General features: G+C 34.3%; 1 protein-coding gene across 1 annotated transcript in view; it reads left to right on the forward strand.

Moving 5' to 3' along the window:
• Dctn4 (dynactin subunit 4) overlaps positions 1-25,250 on the forward strand; it is a 30,424-nt gene that overhangs the window by 1,098 nt on the left and 4,076 nt on the right. Inside the window, exons 2-12 of the mRNA XM_027949300.3 lie at positions 2,064-2,134; positions 4,168-4,346; positions 8,469-8,512; positions 10,619-10,726; positions 12,296-12,369; positions 13,020-13,132; positions 13,433-13,542; positions 16,015-16,088; positions 19,463-19,517; positions 20,640-20,747; positions 22,562-22,659. Coding sequence (XP_027805101.1) covers positions 2,064-2,134; positions 4,168-4,346; positions 8,469-8,512; positions 10,619-10,726; positions 12,296-12,369; positions 13,020-13,132; positions 13,433-13,542; positions 16,015-16,088; positions 19,463-19,517; positions 20,640-20,747; positions 22,562-22,659 — 1,034 coding nt within the window. The remainder of the gene's footprint in view (positions 1-2,063; positions 2,135-4,167; positions 4,347-8,468; positions 8,513-10,618; positions 10,727-12,295; positions 12,370-13,019; positions 13,133-13,432; positions 13,543-16,014; positions 16,089-19,462; positions 19,518-20,639; positions 20,748-22,561; positions 22,660-25,250) is intronic.

Raw genomic sequence — 25,250 nt, forward strand, 5'->3', positions numbered from 1 at the left:
ACATTTTGCTTTAAAAAAAAAAAACATTTTGCAGGCAAAGAAACGAGTATTTGCCTTATGTCACACAGATAATAATTTGGTGGTGGAAGAAAGAATCAGGATTTGGACCTAAACAACCTGACACACAGAATTTTACTAAAGATCTCTGGACTGTCAGAATGCACCTGAAATGTGTCTTGTACTATAAACTATTTTACACATTCACAGTTATTTTACTGGAGGTAATATTAAGATGAATCAAGGGAAGCAATTGGAAAACACAAGAAAAATCAATGTCATATATATAATATATTCTCCATTAGCACTGTTCATGTATCTCCTTGGCGGGTCCTTTCTTTCTTAGATGTTTCCCTATTCCATCTCAACCCCAGAACTTACTGGATCAAATTTCCTGTGGTGGATATTATGGAGTTTAGTCTCCAAGATCTCTAAGGATCTCTTTAGCTAAGACATTTCAGACTATAACAGCATTTTTTACAGTGTGATGTGTATCTGTGTTGTGGAAGTCATTCATTTAGGAAGGATGAGGCTACTAAGAGTCAGGGAAGTCCAGTAAGCACTAATGGAAAACCTGGGCCTAGAGCTGCATATGAAGGGACAATTTGGAAAAGGGGCAATAAGGAATTAATTGCATTTTGTCTTTTATGATATGTCAGTGTGTATTAGCTTTTCATTGCTGTGACCAAAATATCTGACAAGAACAACAACTTAGGAGCAAAAGTTTTTTTATGGCTCATAGCTTCAAAAGTCTTAGTTCATGGTTGACTAACTCCATTTCTCTGGGCCCAAGGTGAGACAACATCATGGTGGAAGGGTGCTGCAGAGAAAAGCTGCTCAATTTATGACAACCAGGAAACAGAGAGAGCCAACCAGGGAGCCAGAGATAAAATATAAACCCCAAAAGCGTGCTGCCGGGAACCTAACTTCCTCCAGCCATGACAGTCATCACCCAATTAAGCCATTCAAATTATTAATCCATCAAATGAATTAATCTGCTGAGTAGGTAGCAGCTCTTATAATCTAATCATTTCAACTCTAAACTTTGACACAGGAGCCTTTGGGAGATACCTCAATCCAAACCATAACACAGTGGAAATATTAGTTAGCAATATTGTCCTTTATATTGAATAGCAATTGTATTGATCTTTTCAAATTGGGCCTATTTATAGCGGATGGTGAAAAGAAAGACAGTTTCTATCACAGTAATTACATTCAAATTACTATCTTTCCAGATGGAGGTGAGTAGAATTTTATAATTGTCGAATAGGATCTACCTGCATTAAAGAAAAGACTTATTCAGATCTTTAAAAAATATAGTGAATTTAATGTTTGGACTATGCATTGCATTAAATATGATAAGATTATCCTATTTAATTTTTCATTTTAAAATAAACTAGTTAAAGCAATTAATTTACGTTTACTAAATATGTTACTTTGCTGATGAGAAAACTTTTTTTATAAGTCTCCCTCAGCAGTTAAAGTGTATTCAAATAAAGCTGAACTAGTCAGGTGCAGTGGCACATGCCTGCAATCCCAGGTACTCAGAAAACTGAAGCAGGAGGATACAAGTTTAAGGTCAGCCTGGGCAGCTTAGTGAAATCCTGTCTCAAAATTCAAAAAAATTTTAAAGGAATATGGCTGGGGATGTAGCTCAGTGGGAATGTAGCCTAGTAATGGGACCCTGGGTTCTATCCCCAGTACTTCAAAAGAAATAAAAATTTAAAAAATAAAGCTGGACTAGATAAGAGGGTATTTGATCACAGCTTTATAATTGTATTGTTTAATTAATCTGTTCATTAAGTTATCATAGAGTTATTCATTTGAAAATTTTAAATTATGATATAGACAACTTTTGACATATCTAACAATAAAAGGGAACAGGAAATATTCAAAATGAAGGTTTTTTTTTTCCCCCAGATCAGTGATATTTCACCTTTTGCTGGGGTATTTTAAAATTCGTAATTTGACATTTCTACAAGCTAAACTGAGCTTCTCTGTTTTTTTTTTGTTGTTGTTGTTGTTGTTTGTTTGTTTGTTTTTAATTATTTCTTATTTGCTCTTAGGTGGACTCCCATTATTGTCCCAGTTGCTTAGAAAATATGCCATCAGCTGAAGCCAAACTAAAAAAAAATAGGTAAGAACATAATCAGTTTTTCTGTTTTCCTCAACTATTTTTAAATAACTGGTAAGGAAGCACATGAAATTACTTTCTTTTTTTTTAAATTGCTCTTTATTTCATCACTGCCTCAGATCAAATGCCCTTTGATTTTTTTTAATAAACTTTCTATTTTAGAACAGTTGCAGATTTAAGAATTATTGTAAAGATAGTACAGAGAATTCTTTGTCACCTCCAACCCAGTCTCCCCTGTTGTTAGGAAACCACATTATATTAGTCATATATCCTTGGACTTCTCTTGACTGACAGTTTTTTAGACTTTAAATCTGATGACATTAGGAATTTTGAGGAGTACTGGAGAACTTTATAGACTGTACCTCAATTAAAATTTGTGTGATATTTTCCTCGCCAGACTGAGGGATATGTTTTAGGGAGGGAAGAGGACCACAGAGATAAAGTGCCATCTCTCATCACATCGGATCAAGGATGAATTAACTGTCCATATGATTTATCTCTCTGGATGTTAACCTCACTTACCTGGCATGAGCTAGTGTTGTCAGGTTTCTCAACTGTAAGGCTAGTCTTTTTTCCCCTCCTTTTCTTTACTCCTTCGAATAAAAAAAATCACATCATAGCCCACACACTTAGTGGGAAATTTCCCCCTTCTTAAAAGCTTTCTGCATAAAATATTTAAAATTAAAAATAAATAAATAAATAATAAAATATTTAAAATTTATTTTGCATGAAAGATTTATCTCTTCTCTATTTATTTATTTATCATGTAAATCATATTTCACTTTGAGCTCATGAATATTTATTTTATACCTTGGATTATAATCCAGTACTGCTTTATTTATATTTTTGCTTGTTTGTTTGTTTATTTATTTTGCCCATGTTGTTCCAGCTTTGGCCATGGAGCTCTTTCAGTTTACTTCTGTATTCCTTCGACATACCCCTATAATGGTAGTTAGGGGGAAGTGTTCTGTTCACTAGTCTGAGTGCTTTATTACTAGTACTACAAAATACTCCATGCTTGTCTCATGTATTTTTCTGTGTCTGTCTTATAATTGGCCATTTCTCAAAGGAACTTTGGTTCCTTTTATTGGAGAATAGTATTAGAAACCAAGATCTGGCTGCTAGACCTGCTCATTGCTACTGGATGATAGTTTTTAGTTTGGCATGAAAGTCCTTTTGCTACCTGTCACACTTCTATATCTTTGTGGATGTGTTATTTATTTTTCCTGCCCCAAGAAAGAGCTCCTGATAACCAGATGCTGTTTTGTTTGCTTCCCACATGTTAATTTTATCATTTCATACTCAGAGGATCTCTGTGAGGTGGATACTATTATACTTACCTAAGGATAATATACAGATGGCAAAGTGTTGCAGATAATGGAAGTGATACAAGACTGGTGGTATTGGTAATCTCAGGTGGTGGGAAGGTTAAAAGCAGCAAGGCACAGGACCCCTAGAAGGAAAATCTTGGCTGAGGCTAGGAAGAATAGCATCTGAGAAGAAAAAACACTGAAAGCATACTGTTTCTGAATCCTTGCAGTTTAGTGGCATTGTTTGGTTTCTGTTTCAGCTCTCTGGCACAGCAATCAAACCCTTATTTTCTAAATCCAGTTTCACAGCTCTTTGAGCTGTTGACTCTGTTTTCCATCATATAATTGGGCTCTCCTTTCAAGGCTTTTGCTGTGACAGTTGTCTTTCCCTTAGAAATCTTTGTAACCTGCTAAGCATAAAAAGATTCTGAAATAATGAATTCTACCTGTTAACAGTGATTTCCTCTCTGGAGCAGGGTTGGATCCGGTTCTAATTCTTCAAAAGCTTTGGTGATAATTGCATACATTTTTTAAAATAATATATAATTCTTTCAAAATGCTAAAGTTGAAAACAGGCCCCAGGAATAATTTTTTATCTTTTTTCTTGGGAGATATTCCAAATTGAACATGTACTCTATTGAATTCCTAACATGTAGAACAGTGTCTGGTACATGGTTTGATAAATATTTGTTGAATGAACAAATGGTTGTGTTTGTCACATTGCAGATGTGCCAACTGCTTTGACTGTCCTGGCTGCATGCACACACTATCCACCCGGGCAACAAGCATCTCCACACAGCTCCCAGATGACCCAGCCAAAACTACCATGAAGAAAGCCTATTACTTGGCCTGTGGATTTTGTCGCTGGACATCTAGAGATGTGGGCATGGCAGACAAATCTGTAGGTGAGTGAAGTGGACTTGAACATGAGTTCATAAAATGCAACTGTCAGCTCTGTATTCATCCGTGTGTGACTCTTTTTTTTTTTTTTAAACATGTTTGGATACTCCAGGATGGGTACTTGGATATGGAATTGCCAAGCAGAAGAAATAAAAGCAATTTAAAACTTTTATAGATGTTGTCAGACTGTTCGCCAAGATGGAAGTGTATGGGAGAACCATTTTTCCTTTTTGTAGCCAACACTTTATATAACCAAATTTAAAAAATTTTGCCAAATAAAGGAAGTTTTAGTGGGGCGTGGTGCTTCATGCCTGTAATCCCAGCGGCTCAGGAGGCTGAGACTGGAGGATCCCGAGTTCAAAGCCAGCCTCAGCAACTTAGTGAGGCACTAAGCAATTCAGAGAGACCCTGTCTCTAAATAAAATACAAATAGGGCTGTGGATGTGGCTCAGTGGTCAAGTGCCCCTGAATTCAATCCTCAGTACACAAAGAAAGGAAGTTTTAATTTGCATTTCATGAGCATTAATGAACTTGAACCTTTGACATATTTATTGAACATTTTTATTTCCATTTATGAGAGTTGCTGTTCATAATCTTTGCCCATTGTCCTTCTGACTTTTCATTATTTATTTATAATGGTTCCACATTTTTGGTTATTCATTTATAGTCTGTGATATATGATCCAGCTATTTTTCTTGTTTTCAAGTAAAAGAAACACCCAGAAATCCAGATAGATGTCTCAGTTTGTTACTCTGTAAGTGAATGTTTTATATTAGCCTTTTATATTATGAGCCATTAAGTATTGGAGAATTTTTATTTCAGAACTTAAAACTTATGATGACTTCTAGAAACCTATCTCTTCTGGAGTATCTAGAAGTGATAATTGAATACTCAGAACTCTTAAATAGTATAGATAATTTCATTTCCTCCATGATGTCATTGGTGCCTAAGAAGCCCTAAAACCACTTTTATTTATTTGATTATTTTTAAGTACTTCTCTTTAATGTACAGAGAAAAATTTATAATGACATCATATAGTAGTCTTGTCAAATTGCTGTTTAGAAGAAATTACTAGTTCTGAAGAAGCAAGTAGCTAAAACATATGGATTTTTTTTTGACCAGGGATTAAACCCAGGGTTACTTAACCACTGAACCACATCCCCAGCCCTTTTTATTTTTGAGACAGAGTCTCCCTAGGTTGCTTAGGGCCTCGCTAAGTTGCCGAGGCTGGCTTTGAACTCGGGATCTCGTGTCTTAGCCTCCTGAGCCACTGAGAATACAGGCAAGCACCACTGTACCGACTTTTAAAAATATTTTTCATGACTGCCTTGGGTAAGACAGCCTCTAAAATATGAATATTGTGCTACAAGGTGTTATTTCAACCATTTTTTGCAAAAGAGTAAAATGCTACCATCAGCAAGGTATTTAAAAGTCCTTTTTGTTGGGGGGGGGGGGAGAAATTATTTTTAAATATAGAGTATTTGTGTACTTATCCAGCCTAGGAAATGAAACATAACCAAAGCAGTTTTAAGACCTCTTGTAACCTTTCCCCTACTTTATTCCTCTTCCTCTCTGCCTCATCTTCCTCTCCAGGAAATAATCTCAATCCTGAATTCTGTGTTTGCTAGTGTCCATGCTTGTCTTTATACTTCTCTGAATCTGTATGTAGCCACTAACAAATAGTATTTTTTAATTTTAAGCAAGGAGAAATATACTGTATAGGTACTGCTACCACATTTTTTCCTCAACATTGTTTCTCCTACATGATTGATTTGCACATGACTTACCACAGTATTCTTTATTCAGTTGTTTTCAATGAACATTTAGGATATTGCAGTTTTTTGCTGTTGAAAACAGTGCTGCTAGAAAAATATGTATGTGTTTATCAGGTACAAAAAGAAGCATTTTTCTGCCATAACTGGAAGTAAAATTGCCCATCAGAAGATGTGAACTTTCTTTGTTCTCCAAAATGCTGTACCAGGTTTTGGGGAATTTTTTTGTTTTTGCTTTTTTTTTTTTTTTTTTTTTTTTTGGTACCAAGGATTGAACTTGGGCACTATACCACTAAGCCACATCCCCAATCCTTTTTCTGTATTACATTTAGAGACAGAGTCTCACTGAGTTGCTCTTACCAATTTAGGGCTCTTTAAAGTTTTTTCCAAACTTAGAGTGTGAAATCATATTTCATTATACTTTATTTTTATTTAGTCTTGAGATAATTACATATAATGAAGTTTACCAATTTTAAGTGTAGAAATCTGTTCTGCTTAATAAATATGTAGTCATAACCACCACCATAATGACGATACACACCATTTCCTCTAGTTCCTTTAATCAGTTCCTTTTCCACATCATTGGTCCCTGACTACCCTGATACACTTTCTTTTCTTTTTTTTCCCCCTTCTTATTGGAGATTAACCACTGAGCCACATACCCAGCTGTTTTTATTTTTTGAGACAGGGTCTCTTGCTAAGTTGCTTAGGGCCTCACTTAGTAGCTGAGGCTAGCCTCGAACTTACCATTCTCCTGCCTCAGCCCCTGAGCCGCTGGGATTACAGGCATGCACCACCACACCTGGCTGATATGCTTTCTATCACTATGTTTTTACCTTTCCTAGAAGCTTATATAATTGGTGTCTTATAGTCCATAGTCCTTTGTATCTGGCATCTTTCACTTCAGAATAATATTTTGAGGTTCATATTTTTGCTTCATAAGATTTCTTTTTTATTGTTCCTCTTGTTTGGCTATAACACAGATTGTTTATCCATTCTTCATTTGATGAATGTGGGTCGTTTGGCAATTTGGGCTTAAATGAGAAAAGCTGCTGTGAACATTTGCTTACAAATCTTTGTGTAGGTATATGTTTTATTTTATTTTTTTAATTGAGAAAATACCTAGAAGTGGAATTGCTGGGTCATGGGGTAATTGTAGCTTAACTTTAACTAGAAACTGCCAAACTATTTAACAAAGTGTCTGTGCAGTTTTGGATACTAATCAGTAAAATAGGAGAGTTTTAATTCCTTGACAATTCTTGACGCTTTTGTTTTCTTCATTTTAACCATTCTGGCACTTGAATAGTGATTCTTCATTGTGACTTTAGTTTGTGTTTTCTTTATGTGTTTATATGCTATCTATTTAGCATATTTAGTGAATTTGTTAGAAATCTTTTGCTCATTTTTTAACAGATCTTTTTCTTTTTTTTTTTTTTTTTTGTCTTTGTGTTGAGTTGTAAGAGTTGCATATTCTGGATATAAGTTCTTTGTCATATATGCATTTTAGAAATATCTTCTAAAGCTCCCCAGTCTGTAGTGTGCCTTTATATTTTTTCAGCATTGTCTATTGAAGAACATAAGATTATAAATTCAGTGATGTCTAGTTTATCAGTTTTTTTTTTTTATTTTATACTTTGTGCTGTGTCCTGTTAAAAATTTTATCCACTGTCACTAAGATTTACTTCTGTGCTTTCTACATGTTAGTTTTAGCTCTTAGAGTTAAAGTTCTTGTTATTTTCAGGATAAGTTTTGTACATGTTGTGAGGTAAGCATTCAGATTCTTTTTTCTTTATTTTATATGTGGTTATTCAATTGTTTCAGCATCATTAGTTGAAATTTTTCATTATGATTTTATTTTCAATTCTCTTGAGTAATCTATTTTTTTATAACTTGAAAGTAATAGAATATAGAATCTGTATAATAATGCAGATAATAACTGGGTCTCTGGATTAGGCTGCTTGCTTCAGTTTAAGCCTAAGACTACCATTTACTATCCATATGACTTTAAACAAGTTATTTAATCAGCCTCAGTTTTCTATCTGCAAAAATGAAACTAGTTATAAGAGTCCCTTCCTTAGGTTATTATGGGAATAGAAAGAAATTTAATACTTTTCAAATGCCTACTGTGGAGGCTGTGCGTGCTGTAGGAATGAAAGAGGTGGGCATTATCAGCATCATTATAGCTAAAGAAAAAAAATGTTATTCTGAGCATGCTGGTCTATAAAATTTATAGAATTCTTTCTGGGAAATTCTTGGACCTTGTCTTTAAGTTTCATTTTATGGCCTACAAATGACCTATTTTTATGAAAATGGTCAAATAATGAAAGTCTCATTTAATGTTTCTTTATTTTCTAGCTAGTGGTGGTTGGCAGGAACCAGAAAATCCTCACACACAACGGGTAAGTAAAGGGTCATATGACAAAAAAAAAATGAAATAAGAAAATATAGAATAAAAGACTAAACATCTTCCATTTTATCGGTGCATATGACCTATGCCTAGAAGTCCATGATGTCTATTTTGTTATGTTTTACACATAGAAAATGCTTCTCGTTGTAAGACATTAAATCACAATCTCACTTCTTTTAGAAGTTAACGGAAACATCTAGATATAGTTTTAGTTCTGTGTTTGAGTTATATGTCCAAAAAAGGAAAGATAGCATTTTTTCTTTTCTTCACATACCCACCAGTGAGTTAAAGTTTCATTTGTTATCAAATATTTTTGGAAATATAAACATGTAGATATTTCAACCACTGGAAACACTACAGATTTAGAAAATACCTTTGGTCTCAGTAGTGATTGCTTATAGGATCATGACTTGAGCATCCTTTAGCAATTTGTAGTGAATTGATCTGTGTATTATACCTGATTTTTTTTGTAATCCTCTTGAATTAGAACAGTATGAGTAGGGTAATGAACTGCTATAGAAATGAAGTGTCCTGTCAGTACAAATTAAACAGTAATTATTCATGTATAATATCAGCAAAAATTAGAAATATGAAAATATCCTGGGTCAAAGTGTGGGGAAATGGGTTTTCTTTTTTGTACTATTATAATATTAGTGTAGGTTGATATAGATTTCTTGAGCTCCTGGCTGTATATACTTCTTGGATTCTTGCATGAATTATAGAAATGCTTACATGTATGCATACGCGCACGCACACACACATTTCAGACACAAAAAGTGAATAACTATATGCCAAGGACTATATTGAATTATAGGATATATGGTCCCTACTTTCATAGAGATTAAGTCTAATGGGGGGGGGGGGGAGTCAAATCAATCATTCAGATAATTCCAGATAAAGAGAAAACCATGGTAAGTAATGTGAAGGAGAGAAATTGTGCCATGTGAACATGTGAAGGGGTGAGGGACATCCACTAAGAATTGAGGACAACAGGCACAGAGGGGAAAGAATGTAAGGCAGAGAAACAACATATGCAAAGATCTTGTAAGTGAAGGAAGCAAAACATATGGTAGGTAAGAAAGGGAGTGTCACTAGAGTGGAGCATAGTCACAACAAAGAGGAATTTAGGGTCTGACCATGCAGGACATACATGTGGACCAAATTAAGGAGTTTGAGAAACTATTAAGTGCTTTTAAGCATGGAGGAGATAACAGGATCAGATTAGTGTTCCTAAAAAGTAGTTACTGCTGAATTCAGAGTCCAGTCGTGGGCACCATAAGTCTAGTTGATTCAGTTGTAGGAATTGGTTAAATACCTTGTAGGGTATCTCTTTCCAATAAGTTACAACCTTTTTAAAAAAATGACATTGATCTATTTGCACTGGATAGAAAGATGAACCCAATGTATTTGTACTGGATAGAAAGTTCAGGATATTTGCAGTGAAAAAGAATGTTATAATTTTCATTCCCTTTTACATGGAAATTCAAGTTGTATGTCTATACACAGGTGTTTTGAAATTATGCAAAATATAATGTGCTATGTCTCTAGTGTATGAGAATGATATCTAAACTGATAGTAGTGGATAACTGAGTAAAGAGGTCAACTTAGGCACACAGAGATGAAAGAGAAGTTTTATGGTTTATTTATGTTTATATATTATTTGAACTGTTTGTAAATAATGTATGCTGCTTTATGATTAAAATACTTTAAAAGTAAAAGAGTATGATGGAGGAGTATAAAATAGAATATGAAATGTCATGTTCTTGGAAATAAATGATTCATGCAGGAAAAAATAGGAGCAATTGGAAGAAGAAATAAGCCGTAAAATAAAACAACAATGAAAAAAAGAACCTGAAATTTTCAAGTCTTTTTATTGCCCGTTTCTTTCTGTGGTTGAACTTGAAGGTTTCATTTCGATTCTAAAAGCAGATCATGTAATGAAGAAATTCTCTTTAAAAAAAAAGCACATACTTGCCCATCTTAACTAATTTGTCTTCTCTATACTGATTATGTAACAAGTCGATGTGGTTTATCTATTTTGTATATTTCCTGTTAGCTTTTTTTGCAAAACAAATACTAAGTCTTTGATTTATTACAGATGAACAAATTGATTGAATATTACCAGCAGCTTGCTCAGAAAGAGAAGGTTGAGCGAGATCGCAAGAAATTGGCACGACGTAGAAACTATATGCCTCTGGCTTTTTCGGTGAGGATTTGGTACCAAAAAAATGGACATTGCAAAACTTGTGGAACATAACATTTCAAAAAGTGGCCATTGTCCTAGATTCCTGAGTGTTGGGTAGCAGACGTTTGAGCCCAAAGGACATTTGTGTTTTTTTCACCATTACTTCTATCTTTTGAATATTTCCCCTCAAAAGGCTACTATTTAATTTTATAGGCACCACCTAACTCTACTTGCAACTTTTGTGTATTCGAGAAAGTCTGAGAAGAAGAAGGTGGGCAAGTGGTAGATTTTATTGAGATTACCCGTATAGCCTACCTTTGACACCCTGATAGTAGTAGTTTCCCAACTCTATAGTTATTTATTTATTTATTCATTTATTTATTTATTTATTTGATACCTTCCCATATTTCTCCAAAATCAGAAACACTGACTTTTACACAGTGCATTTGAGTGGTTAAATAGTAATAGATACACATGCAATTTTTTATAGGAATTATTTATGGAAGTTATTCTTTAATCAGTTTTTATACTAGTAGGCAGAAGCAAGAGATGAAAGTTTTGAGTTTTTGTTGTTGTCCCCCAAGTTTTATTTGCTTTTATGGAATAATTTGGTTTCTTTGTGCTTGCTTGAGACCCAACAGATTGACATTCAATAAAGAACATTTATTGAATGTCAGTGATGTGTCAAGCACTGTGCTAAGCACTTTGTTTGTATTATTGAATGTCAATGATGTGTCAAGCACATGCTTAGCACTCTGTTTGTATTATTTTATTTAATCCTCACGACAATCTTGTGGGACAGATAATGTATCCCCATTTTACACTTGACATAATGAGAGCTGGCAGGATGAAGTAACTTGTCATACTGTATCGACATGAGAATGAGTTAAGCCATTAAAACCCTAAAGATTGGTAAGGTTCATATGAAAATATTTAGATTGGAATTTAATAAAACATTGACACTTGCAAAGCAGCCAGATTTTTTTCAAGTCCAAAGGTATAATCAGCACATGTGGTACTATATATTTTAGGAGAGGAATTTGAATAAAATGCATTATCCTTCCAACTTTCCCATATACCTGCCTGCTGTATGAGTTTGCTTCTATCTTATGCTGCATTTTTTTGTCTCTGTTGCAACCTGCTGCTATTTGGGGGCTCTACAGCAACATACTATTCATGTAGTGGTAAGTTCTCTTTTATAATTCTTGCTAACCCTGAAGAAGTTAGCAGATGGTCACTGGTGTTCCAGGACGAAATTCATCACCTGTTTTAGACACTCCACATAGTTCTTGCCTGAGCCACAGCTTAGATTTTTTAGCTTAATAGCAAAAACTCACATTTAATTCACTTTTACTGGTATTAATGTAGTTTCAGTCTCCATTTTGGTGCTTTTATTATTTTAGGAATAGAATAATGGTGTGGATTTACAAATCACCATCTTTAAAAGCAGCTTTTAAATTAGTTTTTGGGTTTTGTTTTGTGTTTGCTTATTTCCCTAAGCTTCTCATGCTGTCCCACCCCAAATTCTTTGTTTCAGTGAATACAATGTATAAATGGATTTTCTAATAGGGATTTTTGAATTTTGTTTAGGACAAATATGGTCTTGGAACCAGGCTTCAGCGACCCCGAGCTGGTGCGTCCATCAGTACCCTTGCTGGACTTTCGTAAGTTTGAACATTAGATTTTGAAAAGAAAAGCAGGTATCAAAATTAATATTTAAGGAACTTTTTTTTTTTTTTTTTGCCAGGCCATGGCGGGTACCAGGGATTGAACTCAGGAGTACTCAACCACTGCACCACATTCCTAGCCCTATTTTGTATTTTATTTAGAGACAGGGTCTCACTGGGTTGCTTAGTATATCACGTTACTGAGGCTGGTTTTGAACTTGTGATCCTCCTGCCTCATTCCCCTGAGTCACTGCAGGTGTGCCCCCAAAAAGAGAAAAAGGATATATGTCAATGGGGAAAGAGATTTTCATACTTAGGAAAAAAAACAAAACAAAACCAGATGTGGTGGCACAGGCCTGTAATTCCAGCGGCTCAAGAGGCTAAGGTAGGTGGATCATGAGTTTAAAGCCAGTCTCAGCAACTTGGTGAGGCCGTAAGCAATTCAGCAAAATGCTGTATCTAAATAAAATATAAAAAGGGCTGGAGATGTGGCTCAATGGTTAAGCACCCTGGATTCAATGCCCAGTACCAAAAAAAGAAAAGATCAAAACTAATGAATATTCTACAATAGAAGAATATGTCAAATATTGATACAACTTGGAGGATGATCATATGGATCCTTGGGAAATTAATCTCTTATCTTTTAGCCTTAAAGAAGGAGAGGACCAGAAAGAGATAAAGATTGAGCCAGCTCAAGCCGTGGATGAAGTGGAACCTTTACCTGAAGACTATTACACAAGACCAGTAAATTTAACAGAGGGTAATTTTATACTGTTTCTATTATACACATACTTACTTTTTGTTATTTATATGCCTGGTGATTGAGATGTTTAATAGACTAGTTGTTAGTGGTAAAATTATACATAGAAAATAAAATAGATGTAATCATTTGAAGAACTATAAAATGTCTATCAAGTTTCTGAATTGTAGTTTTTTGAACAACACTATCTATAATGGTAGTATTGCTCCATGTAACTACTGACTACATAAGTCAGATTTTGAAAGTCACTAACTAAACATTTTTAAAGTCACTAAACTTAGTTTCTGCCTTTCACGATAGTGACTACCCTTCAGCAGCGCCTCTTACAGCCTGACTTCCAACCAATTTGTGCTTCACAACTCTATCCTCGTCACAAACATCTTCTGATCAAACGGTCCCTGCGCTGCCGAGTAAGTATTCTTTTCTGTAGAGTTGGCATTTGTACAAGAGAAAAGCAGAAATAAATAGAATTGGTATCTGACCAATGTGGTAAATACAGAAAACAGAGAATTATCCTACTTTACAAATGTGGAGTCTGAAATATCTGAAGGTTTAATGCACAGTGCTAATCCCTAAAAGAGTGTATAGCTTTTAGGCTGGTAGAGATGGGGGAAAACACTAATACAAAATAAGAAATTTAAAAGAGAGCAAAAAATAAGAAAAATGAGCAAAATTCAGGCTCTAGAAATCTATAGGACAAACAACATCTGAATCTGTACAGTCCAGCATGGTATCCACATATGGACTGAACACTTGAAATATGATAATGCAACTAAGACATTAAATCTTTTGCTCATTTAAATAACCACATATGGATACTGAGCTAATGTTACCAAATAATGCAGCTGTTGATTAAGAGCAACCAAAAAAACTGCACAGACTTTATGTAGATCCTGATTTAAATTAAGAGAAAAAAAGGGATCTTGAGAGGAAGGGAAAGAGGAAAAAATGAAAGAGAATGTATGAAATCTTTGGAGAAATTTAAACACTAACAGAGTTTTTAATGTTATTAAAGAATTGTTCTTTTTTAACCGGATGTGATGGTGCATATCTGTTATTCAAGCTACTCAGGAGGCTAAGGCAGAAGGATCAAAGTTCAAGGCTAGCCTCAGTAACTTAGCAAGACTCTGTCTCAAAATTAAAATATAAATGGACTGGGGATGTCACTTAGTGGTAAAGTGCCCCTGGGTCAATCCCCAGTACCCCCCCCAAAAAAAATTGTTGCTTTTTTTTTGGTTTGGTTTGGTTTGTTTTAGAGACAATAATAGTATTGCTATTTTTAAAAATAACTTTATCTTTGGGAGATACTGGAATATTTATGGATCAAATGTCATGATGTCTGACATCACAAAGCAAAGCTATTAAGGATAAGGAGTTAGATGAAAGAATAGAAGCAGCAAGATTGAGTATCAAAGTAGTGATGGTTGAAGTTAGATGATAAGGACCTAAGAATTTGTGATACTGACTCTATTTTTGTATGTTCGAAAATTTCCACAATGAAGAACCTTTTTTTAAAGAAAATAAGAGGCAGAGTAACCTATAACTTGGTGGTTCAGTTAGAAAGCATGTAGTTAGATGAAAAACCAGATATTTTACTGTTTACATTTAATACTAATAAACTGAATGCTTCCATTAAAAGATAAAGATTACCACACTAATAAAATGAACAAAATGAAACAACTCATCTTTATGCTGATTACAAGAAACACAAACATTGAGAATTCAGAAAAGTTGAAGTTATAGATATATGGAAAAAGATATATTTTATAGACTTTTATAAAAGAATGATAATTTATTAAAAAAAATATTTAGTTCACTAAGAAACTAAGAGACTACTTTTTTTTTTTTTTTTTTTTTTAGTTGTAGGTGGACACAATACCTTTGTTTTATTTATTTATATGTGGTGCTGAGGATCGAACCCAGGGCCTCACACATGTTAGGCGAGTGCTCTACCGCTGAGCCCCAACCCCACCCAAGAGACTACATTTGTATGTACCAAATAAAATAAAACTCAAAATACATAAAGTAACGTTTGAGAAAATTACATAAATAGACATAAATAATCAGTAACTGAGAACAAACATAAATAATCATTAAGGAATATGGAATCTTTGGACAATTTTATAATCCTGACCAAATGAGCATATATAAAGCATTTACCTAATATCTGCAGAATATGTACATTGATTTTAAATAAACAGAGTCACTCCACAACATATAACCAGAGAAATGAAAAGTTGTGCTCCATTTTGTGTATAATGAATCGAATTACAATCTGCTGTCATGTATACCTAATTAGAATAAATAAATTTTTTTTAAAAATTGAACCAGTTTTATATAATACCTTTTTTTTAAGGAGATAGTGAAGAGTGCCCAGAAAAGACAACAAAAGTGGTAAATAATCATTATGGTATTTTGAAACATGGGATTATACTACTAGAATTATGCTACTTGGATTTAAATTTTACTTTCCAACCTTATTGGCTCTGTGAGGTTGTACAGGTTATTTATGCTTCTTGTGTCCCATTTTAATCATCTGTAAAGTGGGAACATTATAGTACTTACACCCATGTTATAAGTTTATGTGATGTTTAAATCCATTTAATCCAGTGAGCACATTTTTCAGCATATACAGTAAATACTACTTGCTATGTATGAGTGATTTCAGTAGTTTTTAAGTAGTATAAAGGTATAATAGTATTTGATAGTGTGATCACTTGTCTTTTATAATTTTCAGTTAGCAATAGAATACACTGTATTTCAAAACATAGCCTTACAGCAGAATAAAAGAAAATTCTTATTAAATGCCATCCTTCTGAATTTATCAGCTCTATGGATCAGCAAAGTATATTCTTGTTTTTCTCTGATATATTTCTTTCTAGAAATGTGAACATAATTTGAGCAAGCCGGAATTTAATCCAACATCTATCAAATTCAAAATCCAACTGGTTGCTGTGTGAGTATTTGGGGTTGGTGTTTTGTATTGATTTTGGTTTTGGGTTTTATTCAGTATGAAAGAAATAGAAAAATTGTATCAGAATAATGTTACCATTCCATTCCTGTTCAAGTTTTGAATTTAGTTACATTCTATGAAATTTGAGGGGCAGAGTGGTATGTTGATTATTAGGTGGAGAGTCATTATTCATTCCTTACAAATTAAAAAGTACCTAAGTTTGGGGATAATACTTTCAAAAACTAAAAAATTATAAAGTATAACAAATTAAAGAGTATGCCTGAAGCAATGTTAATTTTATTTTGAGTGGAATAAAAGTGATTAAAGTAGTGTTAACTCACTGAGGCTTGTCAGTGGAAGGAGATTTTGTAAATAAAAATCACCCATCAAATAAGAAAAATATTTTGAAAAATTATGAAAATATTGACTAAATGTAAAATAAGCATTTCCTTCCAAGCAAGGAAAGAAACCACTAAGGAAACACCTTTGACACTGGCAAAATGAAACATGAGCTGTAAAAGATAAAATTAACAGACAGTAGGGGCTGGGGATATAGCTCAGTTGGTAGAGTACTTGCTTCACATGCATGAGGCCCTGGGTTCAATCCCCAGTACCAAAAAAAAAAAAAAAAAATTAACAGACAGTAGAACAGGAAAGAGTATTTGGCTCTCGTGACAAGTTAATAGCCCTGGTTTGTAGAATTTTCACCAATTCCAACATAAAAATAGAAGTAGTGAGATGGTTTGTAAGGGTAAAGGGTTTGAACAGGCAGCATGAGGAGAAATTCAAAATGGCCAGAAGATACATATGAAAAAATGCTAAGATTTGATTGGAAAGGATTTAAAAACAGCATCTAATGCTCATGAGAATGTAGGTAAATATTTATTCACATGCATTATTGATAGGATTATGAATTGCTAGAGTCCTTTTGGAGAATGGTCTGAGAATATCAAAACAAATTACAGACTTTTTAACCCAACAGTGCTATCTCAGGAATCTATTCTGTAGAAACAAAAGCAAAAGCAATACATAAGGATTCATTTTACACAGTTATATCCTAAAAATGTATTGTAGCATATTTTTTTTTAAGTTGATGCACAGTCTCTCTCTCTTTTTTTTTTTTTTTTTGGTAACAGAGATTGAACTCAGAGGTACTTGACCACCAAGCCACATCCATAGCCCTATTTTGTACTTTATTTACAGACAGGGTCTCACTGAGTTGCTAAGTACCTTGGTTTTGCTGAGGCTGGCTCTGAACTCCAGGTCCTCCTGCCTCAGCCTCCCAAGCTGCTGGGAATACAGGCATGCACTATTGCTAGCATGTATTGTAGCATTTTAATGGTAGAAACTGGAAACAATTTTCAGTGTCAGACTGATTAGCCATCAATGAGGAAATTACTTATTAAATTGAGATACATTCCTACAATACATTATTATACAGCAATTTTTTAAAAAGCCATTGGACTGGATGCAGTGGCAAACACCTGTAATACCAACTACTTAGGAGGCTGAGGCAGGAGGATTCAACTTGGAGGCCAACCTTGGCGATTTAGCAAGACCCTGTCTCAAAATGAAAAACTGAAAAGGAAGAAGCAGCTGGGGCCATAAGTCAGTGGTAGAGCACCCCTGGTTTCAGTCTGCAATACTACAAAAAAAAGGAAGGGGGGACAAAAACATTGGGAAGTACTAACTGGTGAGTTAGGAAGTTAGGAGAGTTAGGTGTGGGGTCTCTCACTCTATTTGTCTAAAGTTATTTCCCTCATCTCTGAAATGGGAGTAATGCCTCCCCATGAGGTTGTTGAAAAGAATTATATAAGCTATTTTACTTGCATGCCATATAACTCTAACCTACCATTTAAAAATATGTTGTTTTAAAAATAAAATTATATATATATATATATATATATATATATATATATATATATATATATATTCTTTTTCCTAATTACTCTTTATTTAATATATAACTGGTTAGGAATTAAGAGAACTACAAAAATGGCACATGTAAATTCTAGGATTAACTCCTTTCTTAATTAAGACTAATTTCATACAGAAACCCTGAATGGTAGCCTATGTTTAGCATCACTTTCTTAAGGTTGCTTTGAGAAAATGTGCTTTTTTTTTTCTTCCCCTCCTATCATCACAGTAGAATCGCCTGGCAGTCTTAATACAGATTCCCTAGCTTACATACCTCAGACCAACTGAATCCAAACTCTTTTTAGGGAACCCTTGAATTTCAGTTAAATTACTCAATTAATCCTGCTGTTTTCTATGACAAATATGTAGCTTGAATTTAAAATATCTTATTTCCTTGATTATAAGATGTGGGTTTTTTCACTTTTAGTGTTGCTGCAGGAGATTTTGTCTTATGTTAATATACATGCACAGCTAACATTTACATGTTTCATTGCAAACACTTTTTGTACATATTATTTAACTTTTCTTCACAAAAGATAAATGCCATTATTGTCCTCATTTTATAAATGAAAATTTTGGTATCAAGAGATTGAACCCAGGGGCACTGAACCACAGCCCTTTTTATATTTTAAGACCAGGTCTCACTAAGTTGCTTATTAGGGACTTGCTAAATTGCTGAAGCTGACCTTGAACTCCTAATCCTCTTGCCTCAGCTTCCCATGCCACTGGGATTACAAGCATACACAATATTCTTTTGTTTTATTCAGAAAGGCAGCATAAAACATAGTGATTAAAAGCAAGGTCATTGGAATTAAACTGCCGGAGTTTGAATTCTGGTATTTACCATGCCCAGTTTCTTCAGTCAATCAATTAATCAATCTATTTATTTATTTATTTATTTGTTTATTTATTTATTTATTTGATAGTGGAGATAATCCCATCTCATGCAGTTGCAGTGAAGATTGCATTAACCAGTACTTATAAAGTGCTTAGAACATGGCCTGACATACAAGTGCTATTTAAGTATTTGGTAAGAATGTGTTTTTGTAGGAGCTGCAGTGGCACAATTGGTTAGTGTGCAGTACTTGTAAGAATATGTTTTTATAGCCTCAAAACATATTAAATGAGATTTGGATTGTATAAGCAGTTACCTTCTAGAACTATAAAAATGAAATAAGATCAAAAAATATATATCTAATGAGGAAAATATCAGTCATGAAACAAATACAACATAGGCTATAAACTAGCTCTGTACATATAGGCTCTGTACCTAAGATTTCAGAAAGCACTTGCTACCAGTTGGGTTTTCATGTCTTATCTGAGATTCTTTAAAATTTTTTTCTCTTGTATTTTCTATTTAACATAAGAAATTCTTTATTTATTGTACTACCTTTTTAAAAAGTAATAATAATTTCAAGAGATTCTGGTGAACATTAATGCATTTTTCTATTCATCAATAGCAATTATATTCCAGAAGTGAGAATCATGTCAATTCCCAACCTTCGCTACATGAAGGTTAGTACCTTACTTATTAGCAGAAAGAATTGACTGATTATTGATGTGTGCATGTGTGTTTGCTGTTGGATACAGTGAGCAAGGTGTAGAAAAGGAGTCAGTTTGGAATAATAAAGATTGAGACTTTAAGTTGTTTTAAGCTGGGATTCTCAACAGCAGCAACTTCGGAATGTATATAGAAGGAGCAAGATGCACATTCTGTAAAGATAGAATCGTAAGTGAGGGAAAGAAAGATGATGGTGGACCCCATAGGCATCTGTCACTCTTCCCAGCCTGGAGATGCTTCATGGTCTTACATGTGTCTAAACATCTGTACCAGGAATCAACTAAATTTCTTCTCTACCGTAGCCCTTCTCTTAAAGTCCTGGTGTATACCCTTTTCCCCCACACTCCTCTCTCACACACCTCTGTCTCTCTCTCTCCAGTGAATTATAATATATTCTGTAATATCTGTACAGCTCTTTCCTTTCATGCTGCTAATGAAAACATTTAAATGTAGTCTCTTCATTTGAAAAAGTATTTCGCTGATCTTGAGAATAGCAAACAGAGGTAAGTCACAATGGTTCAAGAAGTCTCAAAAGGGTCTTATTGTCTTGGTGTGTTATTTTTTTCTGTGTTAATACATCTTGCTAGGGCTGGGGTTGTGGCTCAGTGATAGAATGCTTGCCTATCATGCATGAGGCACTGGGTTTGATGCTCAGCATCACATAAAAATAAATAAAGGTATTGTGTCCATCTACAACTAAAAAAATTTTTTTAAATACATTTTGCTAGCCTGTGGCTCCCATATTTTATTTATGAGGTCCTCCTCTTTTTAGTCTCTAAATGGCCATCTAGGTGGGATGAGCGTGGATAATACACATTCCTGAGAATTCTGGATCTAGTAACTGGAATCTTTCATTTCCTCAGTGAAGTAGCAGGTCCAGAGAACATAACCTACTATATAGATAATAGAATGGAGATCACTTAACACAGAGAATGCAGTAATGTAGAGGTATAGGTAGGTCTCATTGCTTAGGAGAACTGGAATGATTTTGTGAAATTCTTGGTGTAGCAGCTAAGAAAGTGGACATAGGTGGCAGTAGTGGCACATGTCTGAGAGATGCTTTTCTCATCTTCCAGGAGAGCCAGGTCCTTCTGACTCTTACGAATCCTGTGGAAAACCTTACCCATGTGACTCTGTTTGAGTGTGAGGAGGGGGATCCTGATGATATCAATAGCACTGCTAAGGTAGGAATGTTTTGCCTCATCCTGACACACCCTAACTTTGTCTGTGGGAGCCTCATTTGACCTGGCTTAAAAGACTCTGCAGTGTCATTTCCACATCTAGTCAGCAACTTCTATTTCCACCTTCTAATTGTTTTTCTTTATCTCCAAACGTATTGCCACTGCTCTGTTGGAAGCTCTCATGATTTCTGCCCTGATTTGTGATAGTACTTTATACCTGACCTCACCACCTGACCTCACTACCCCGCCTCTGTTTCAGCCCATCATTTGTATTGCCACCAGGATGATCTTTCTAAAATCCAACTGCACAGCGTGCTGATCATTTATCATCTTTCTGGCTTTAGAATGAAGTCCAAATTCCTTGGCATAGCAGAAGAGCTCTATAATAACATCACTACTTTTCTTCCAGCCTGACCTTCCTCCAGATTCTCAAATTTAGCATTCTCTAGATATTACTACATTAATGATTGTGATCCAACCAGCCTGACCTTCCTCCAGATTCTCAAATTTAGCATTCTCTAGATATTACTACATTAATGATTGTGATCCAAGCAGATCCAGTGAGTTTATAAACTTACATACTAGGGAATGGCATATACTGTTCATTTTACATAGAATGCCTCCTTACATATGTCCCTAGGGTAGATGCCCTTTCAGCCTCAGTCTAATGCATACTCATTCTTCAAGACCCATATAAAATATCATCATCTTTTAAAAGCTGGGATGTCTCTTCTAGATTTCATGTACTTAAATTGTGCATAGAACTTACTAAATATTAAGATGATGTTTTTGACTCTTTAAAAATTAGTGTGAGTTGAATGAATGAAATACAACTTCCTTATATTTTGCAACTCAGTGATTCTTCTAGTACTGGAAATTTGGGGACAAGAATTTTTCTTTATAGATCACTTATTACTGATTTGTAATTCAGCATGATACTCAACAAAAATTGGTAGAAAGGATACCTATATCTTTAGCTGTTATTCAAATAATATTACTAAAGAGTTTCTTTATCCCTTTTCTTCTGCTTTTAGTAATTTCCTTACTAGCATCACCTCCAGAGAGGCACTTACCTGTCCTTGCTTCATTTTTTTTTAAAATAATACTCATAAGCAATTCCAATTAGGACAGAGATAGAAGTGAGTGGAGTGCCTGATACAGATACCCAGCTTGAAAATATATATGCCCTCGCTCTCTGTTTCTCTATACACCATCCCTGCTACATTTATATCCATAATTAGAAATGTGGTTGGCATTGTTTATATTACACTCTGAGACAGCAAAGTTGAGGCCTAATTGCTACATATAGGTAAGTCTGAAGCCAGCATGACCATAATATATTCTGTCCCTTGTCAAAAAATGTTGTATTGAACTACTGTTTCTCTTTTATGTTTTTTTAAACTGTTGAGCTATTTCAGATATACCAAAAAATAGTATAATAAACACCATGTACTAATGTATCCCCTTAGGAAATATTAAAGTAAAAAATAATTAAAAGGAAAAAAAAAGAAATGAAACATTAAAGATATAACTGAAGCAATCAGTTCTCTCTGTTGATATCCCTGCTTCAGCTCCAGTGAAGAAGTAAGCAATCAATGTATCATTCCCATAAGTTTCTTCATTCTTATTTATTGAAAATACACATATTCCTAAGTAGTGTTTTTAAACTCTGTATAAGTAGTATATGCTATGTAAGTCCTGAAACTTGCTGTTCACCTCTGAATGTCTAGAGCAGTATAATACTTGTCATGTTCTGTTGTATGAGTGTGCAACACCACATTGCTCCTTTCTGAAGCAGGTCTGTCTGTGTTCTCCAGGTGGTGGTGCCTCCCAAAGAGCTCATTTTAGCTGGCAAAGATGCAGCAGCAGAATATGATGAGTTGGCAGAACCCCAGGATTTTCAGGATGATCCTGAGTGAGTGATCTTTTTGTGACCCCCAGAACACAATTGGCTGATATAAGATGTCTATTTATATGCCTAAATTTTCTTATCTGAATATTGAAAATAACTTTTTTTCCTTTCCTGTTTATAAAAATAATCACTGTGTAAACTTTGGGAAATATATCTAAAACCATGAAGAAGAAAATAAAATTACCCTACCATCCAAGATGAGCATCTTTTCTATTTTAGCGTTTATCCTTCCTAATATTTTTTCCATCTTTGGGATTATTCTGTGAACAATTTCTAGCTTTTCTTTTTGTTTGTTTGTTTCTTACCAGGGATTGGTCCCAGGAACATTTAACCACTGAGTCATCCCAGCCCTTTTTATTTTATTATTATTTTTTTTATTTTGAGACAGGGTCTCACTAAGTTACTAGGGCCTTGCTAAGTTGCTGAAGCTGGCCTTGCCTCAGCTTCCCAAGTCACTAGGATTACAGGCATGTACCACCATGCCTGGTCAGCCTTTGTTTTTTTACTTAAATATATTTTCTCACCTTAATAAAAATGTTTCATGTACATGTTTTTTAAATGATTTTGAATAGGATAAGGTATTAGTCTATCCCTGTAGATTTATTATTAGATTTGTTCCTCACAGCCCCTTAGAATAATTCATAGTTCCTATTCTCATCCTTAATAATTGAGAAGTAAAATAATAAACTTTTCCTTGGATAGGGAATGCATTAGTAGGATCCAGTCTAAAATCAGAAACTGCATCCATTTTTTGAGCAGAGAGAATTTAATACAAAGAATTGTTAACTTGGCTACTTAAGAGGTTAAAAAGATCTCTGATGCAGCAATTTTATGAAGCAGCCACCACCCTTAGGGCTAAGAGAACAAAGGGAAATAGTTAGAAATATTAAAATTCAAACTAGAAGAGAGGATTTAAAGGCTCCAAACTCTGAATTATAATGAGATGCAAACAATAATTACCATAATTTGGACAATACCCATTGTATACATATATTGAAATACCACATTATACCTCAGAAATATGTACTGTTTTATTACATGGTAATAAAAAAATATTTTTAAATTTTGCAACGTAGAATAAATATGATTTAATACCAGATCCCAGGTACAGAAAATATTTCTCATTTTGTAATTAAATTCAAAGACCCTTGTTACTCAAAGTGTGGTCTAGGAACAACATAGGTGTCTCCTGAGAGTTTATAAGAAATATAGACTCAGGTCCCATTCCTGACCTACTGAATCGGAGTGTGCATTTTAACAAGATCCCAGGTGCCTTGTATGCACCATAAAACTGCAAAGATTTATTCATGTAAATTTGTAGCAGAGCTGGCACTTGTCTTTTGCAATGATAGCACAAGAACACCAGTATGTAAAGAAAAGCATAACACTTATCTCTCTCCATTTACAAAATAGTGTCTCTGTAGCTAGTGAACTTGCCATAAAATCATAGCACACCAGCTTTCTTAAAATAAAAAAAAAGTGCTAATGCCACTGTAATTTTTAATTACTGTAATAAAATTAAGAGTTCAGAGATAGTAGTAGAATCTATTTTATACTAATCAAATTAAATTTTGCTTGCCAGTAAGTGAATCCTCCTGCACATTAAGTGGGTATTGAAAATTCAAGGTTAAATCTTTGAAAAAAGCTGAATAGTAATCAAAAAATGTTTTAAAACAATGTTTGAAATGGAAATTCTAACTAACCTGGTTTGATTATGCATTGTATACATGTATCAGATTATTATACTGTTCCCATAAATACGTAGAACTAAAATAACAATGAAAATTCAGAATTATTAAAATTCAGAAACTTGAAAGAAGCACCCCATGGAGCTAAAATTCAGACCTAATGGAAAGTACAGGAAACAATATCTTATTGACATCTCAGGGTGGCATGATAAAGCTAGTCAGAAAAGAACTGGAAACCTTACGTGAATACTGCCACTATCTGGGTAGAGCCATGCCTACAAGAACCACAAGCAAACAGGAAACTGAAATGGAGAAGCAAGACCCTTCTTCCTCTAAGCTTCTGTCTCCTTTAGAGTCCCCTGTTGACAGAACCTAAGTGGGAGCCAGCCTACAAAGCGGAATCCTATGTCGAAAAGCAAGGTAGAAAAAGCTGGGTTTGGAGCTGAAAAACAATATCATGACAAACAGTCACAGGGAACATTTAAGGTTTTTTATAATAGAATGGTTCAAAAGCTCCCTCCTAGGGAGAAGAGAGAACATGGGATGGGTTGGAAAACTAAGTGAAGGCAAAGGTAAAGATTAGTACAGAGATAGTAAACTTCCGTTAGCTTCAGAAGATACCAGGGCAGGTATTCTGTTTTGTTTTGTTTGTTATTAAAGACTCCACCCCCAGAGGATCTCTTTAGCAGGTCTAGCTAGAGACCAAAAATCTGAATTTGTTTTGTTTTTTAAAAAACCTGCTAGATATCAGGGGTTGCCTGGAAATTAAAGACAATGAAGGCTTTTTCCCTTTTACTGATTTTAACTTTTTTTTTTTTTTTGCAAGGATTCAGTTAGTTATTATAATACAAAATGTATTGAGTTGATATAATTTAGGATGTATTCTCTGAAATCCTTGTTTTTATG

The sequence above is a fragment of the Marmota flaviventris genome, chromosome 5 (assembly GCF_047511675.1).
Source record: "Marmota flaviventris isolate mMarFla1 chromosome 5, mMarFla1.hap1, whole genome shotgun sequence".
Taxonomy (NCBI): domain Eukaryota; kingdom Metazoa; phylum Chordata; class Mammalia; order Rodentia; family Sciuridae; genus Marmota; species Marmota flaviventris.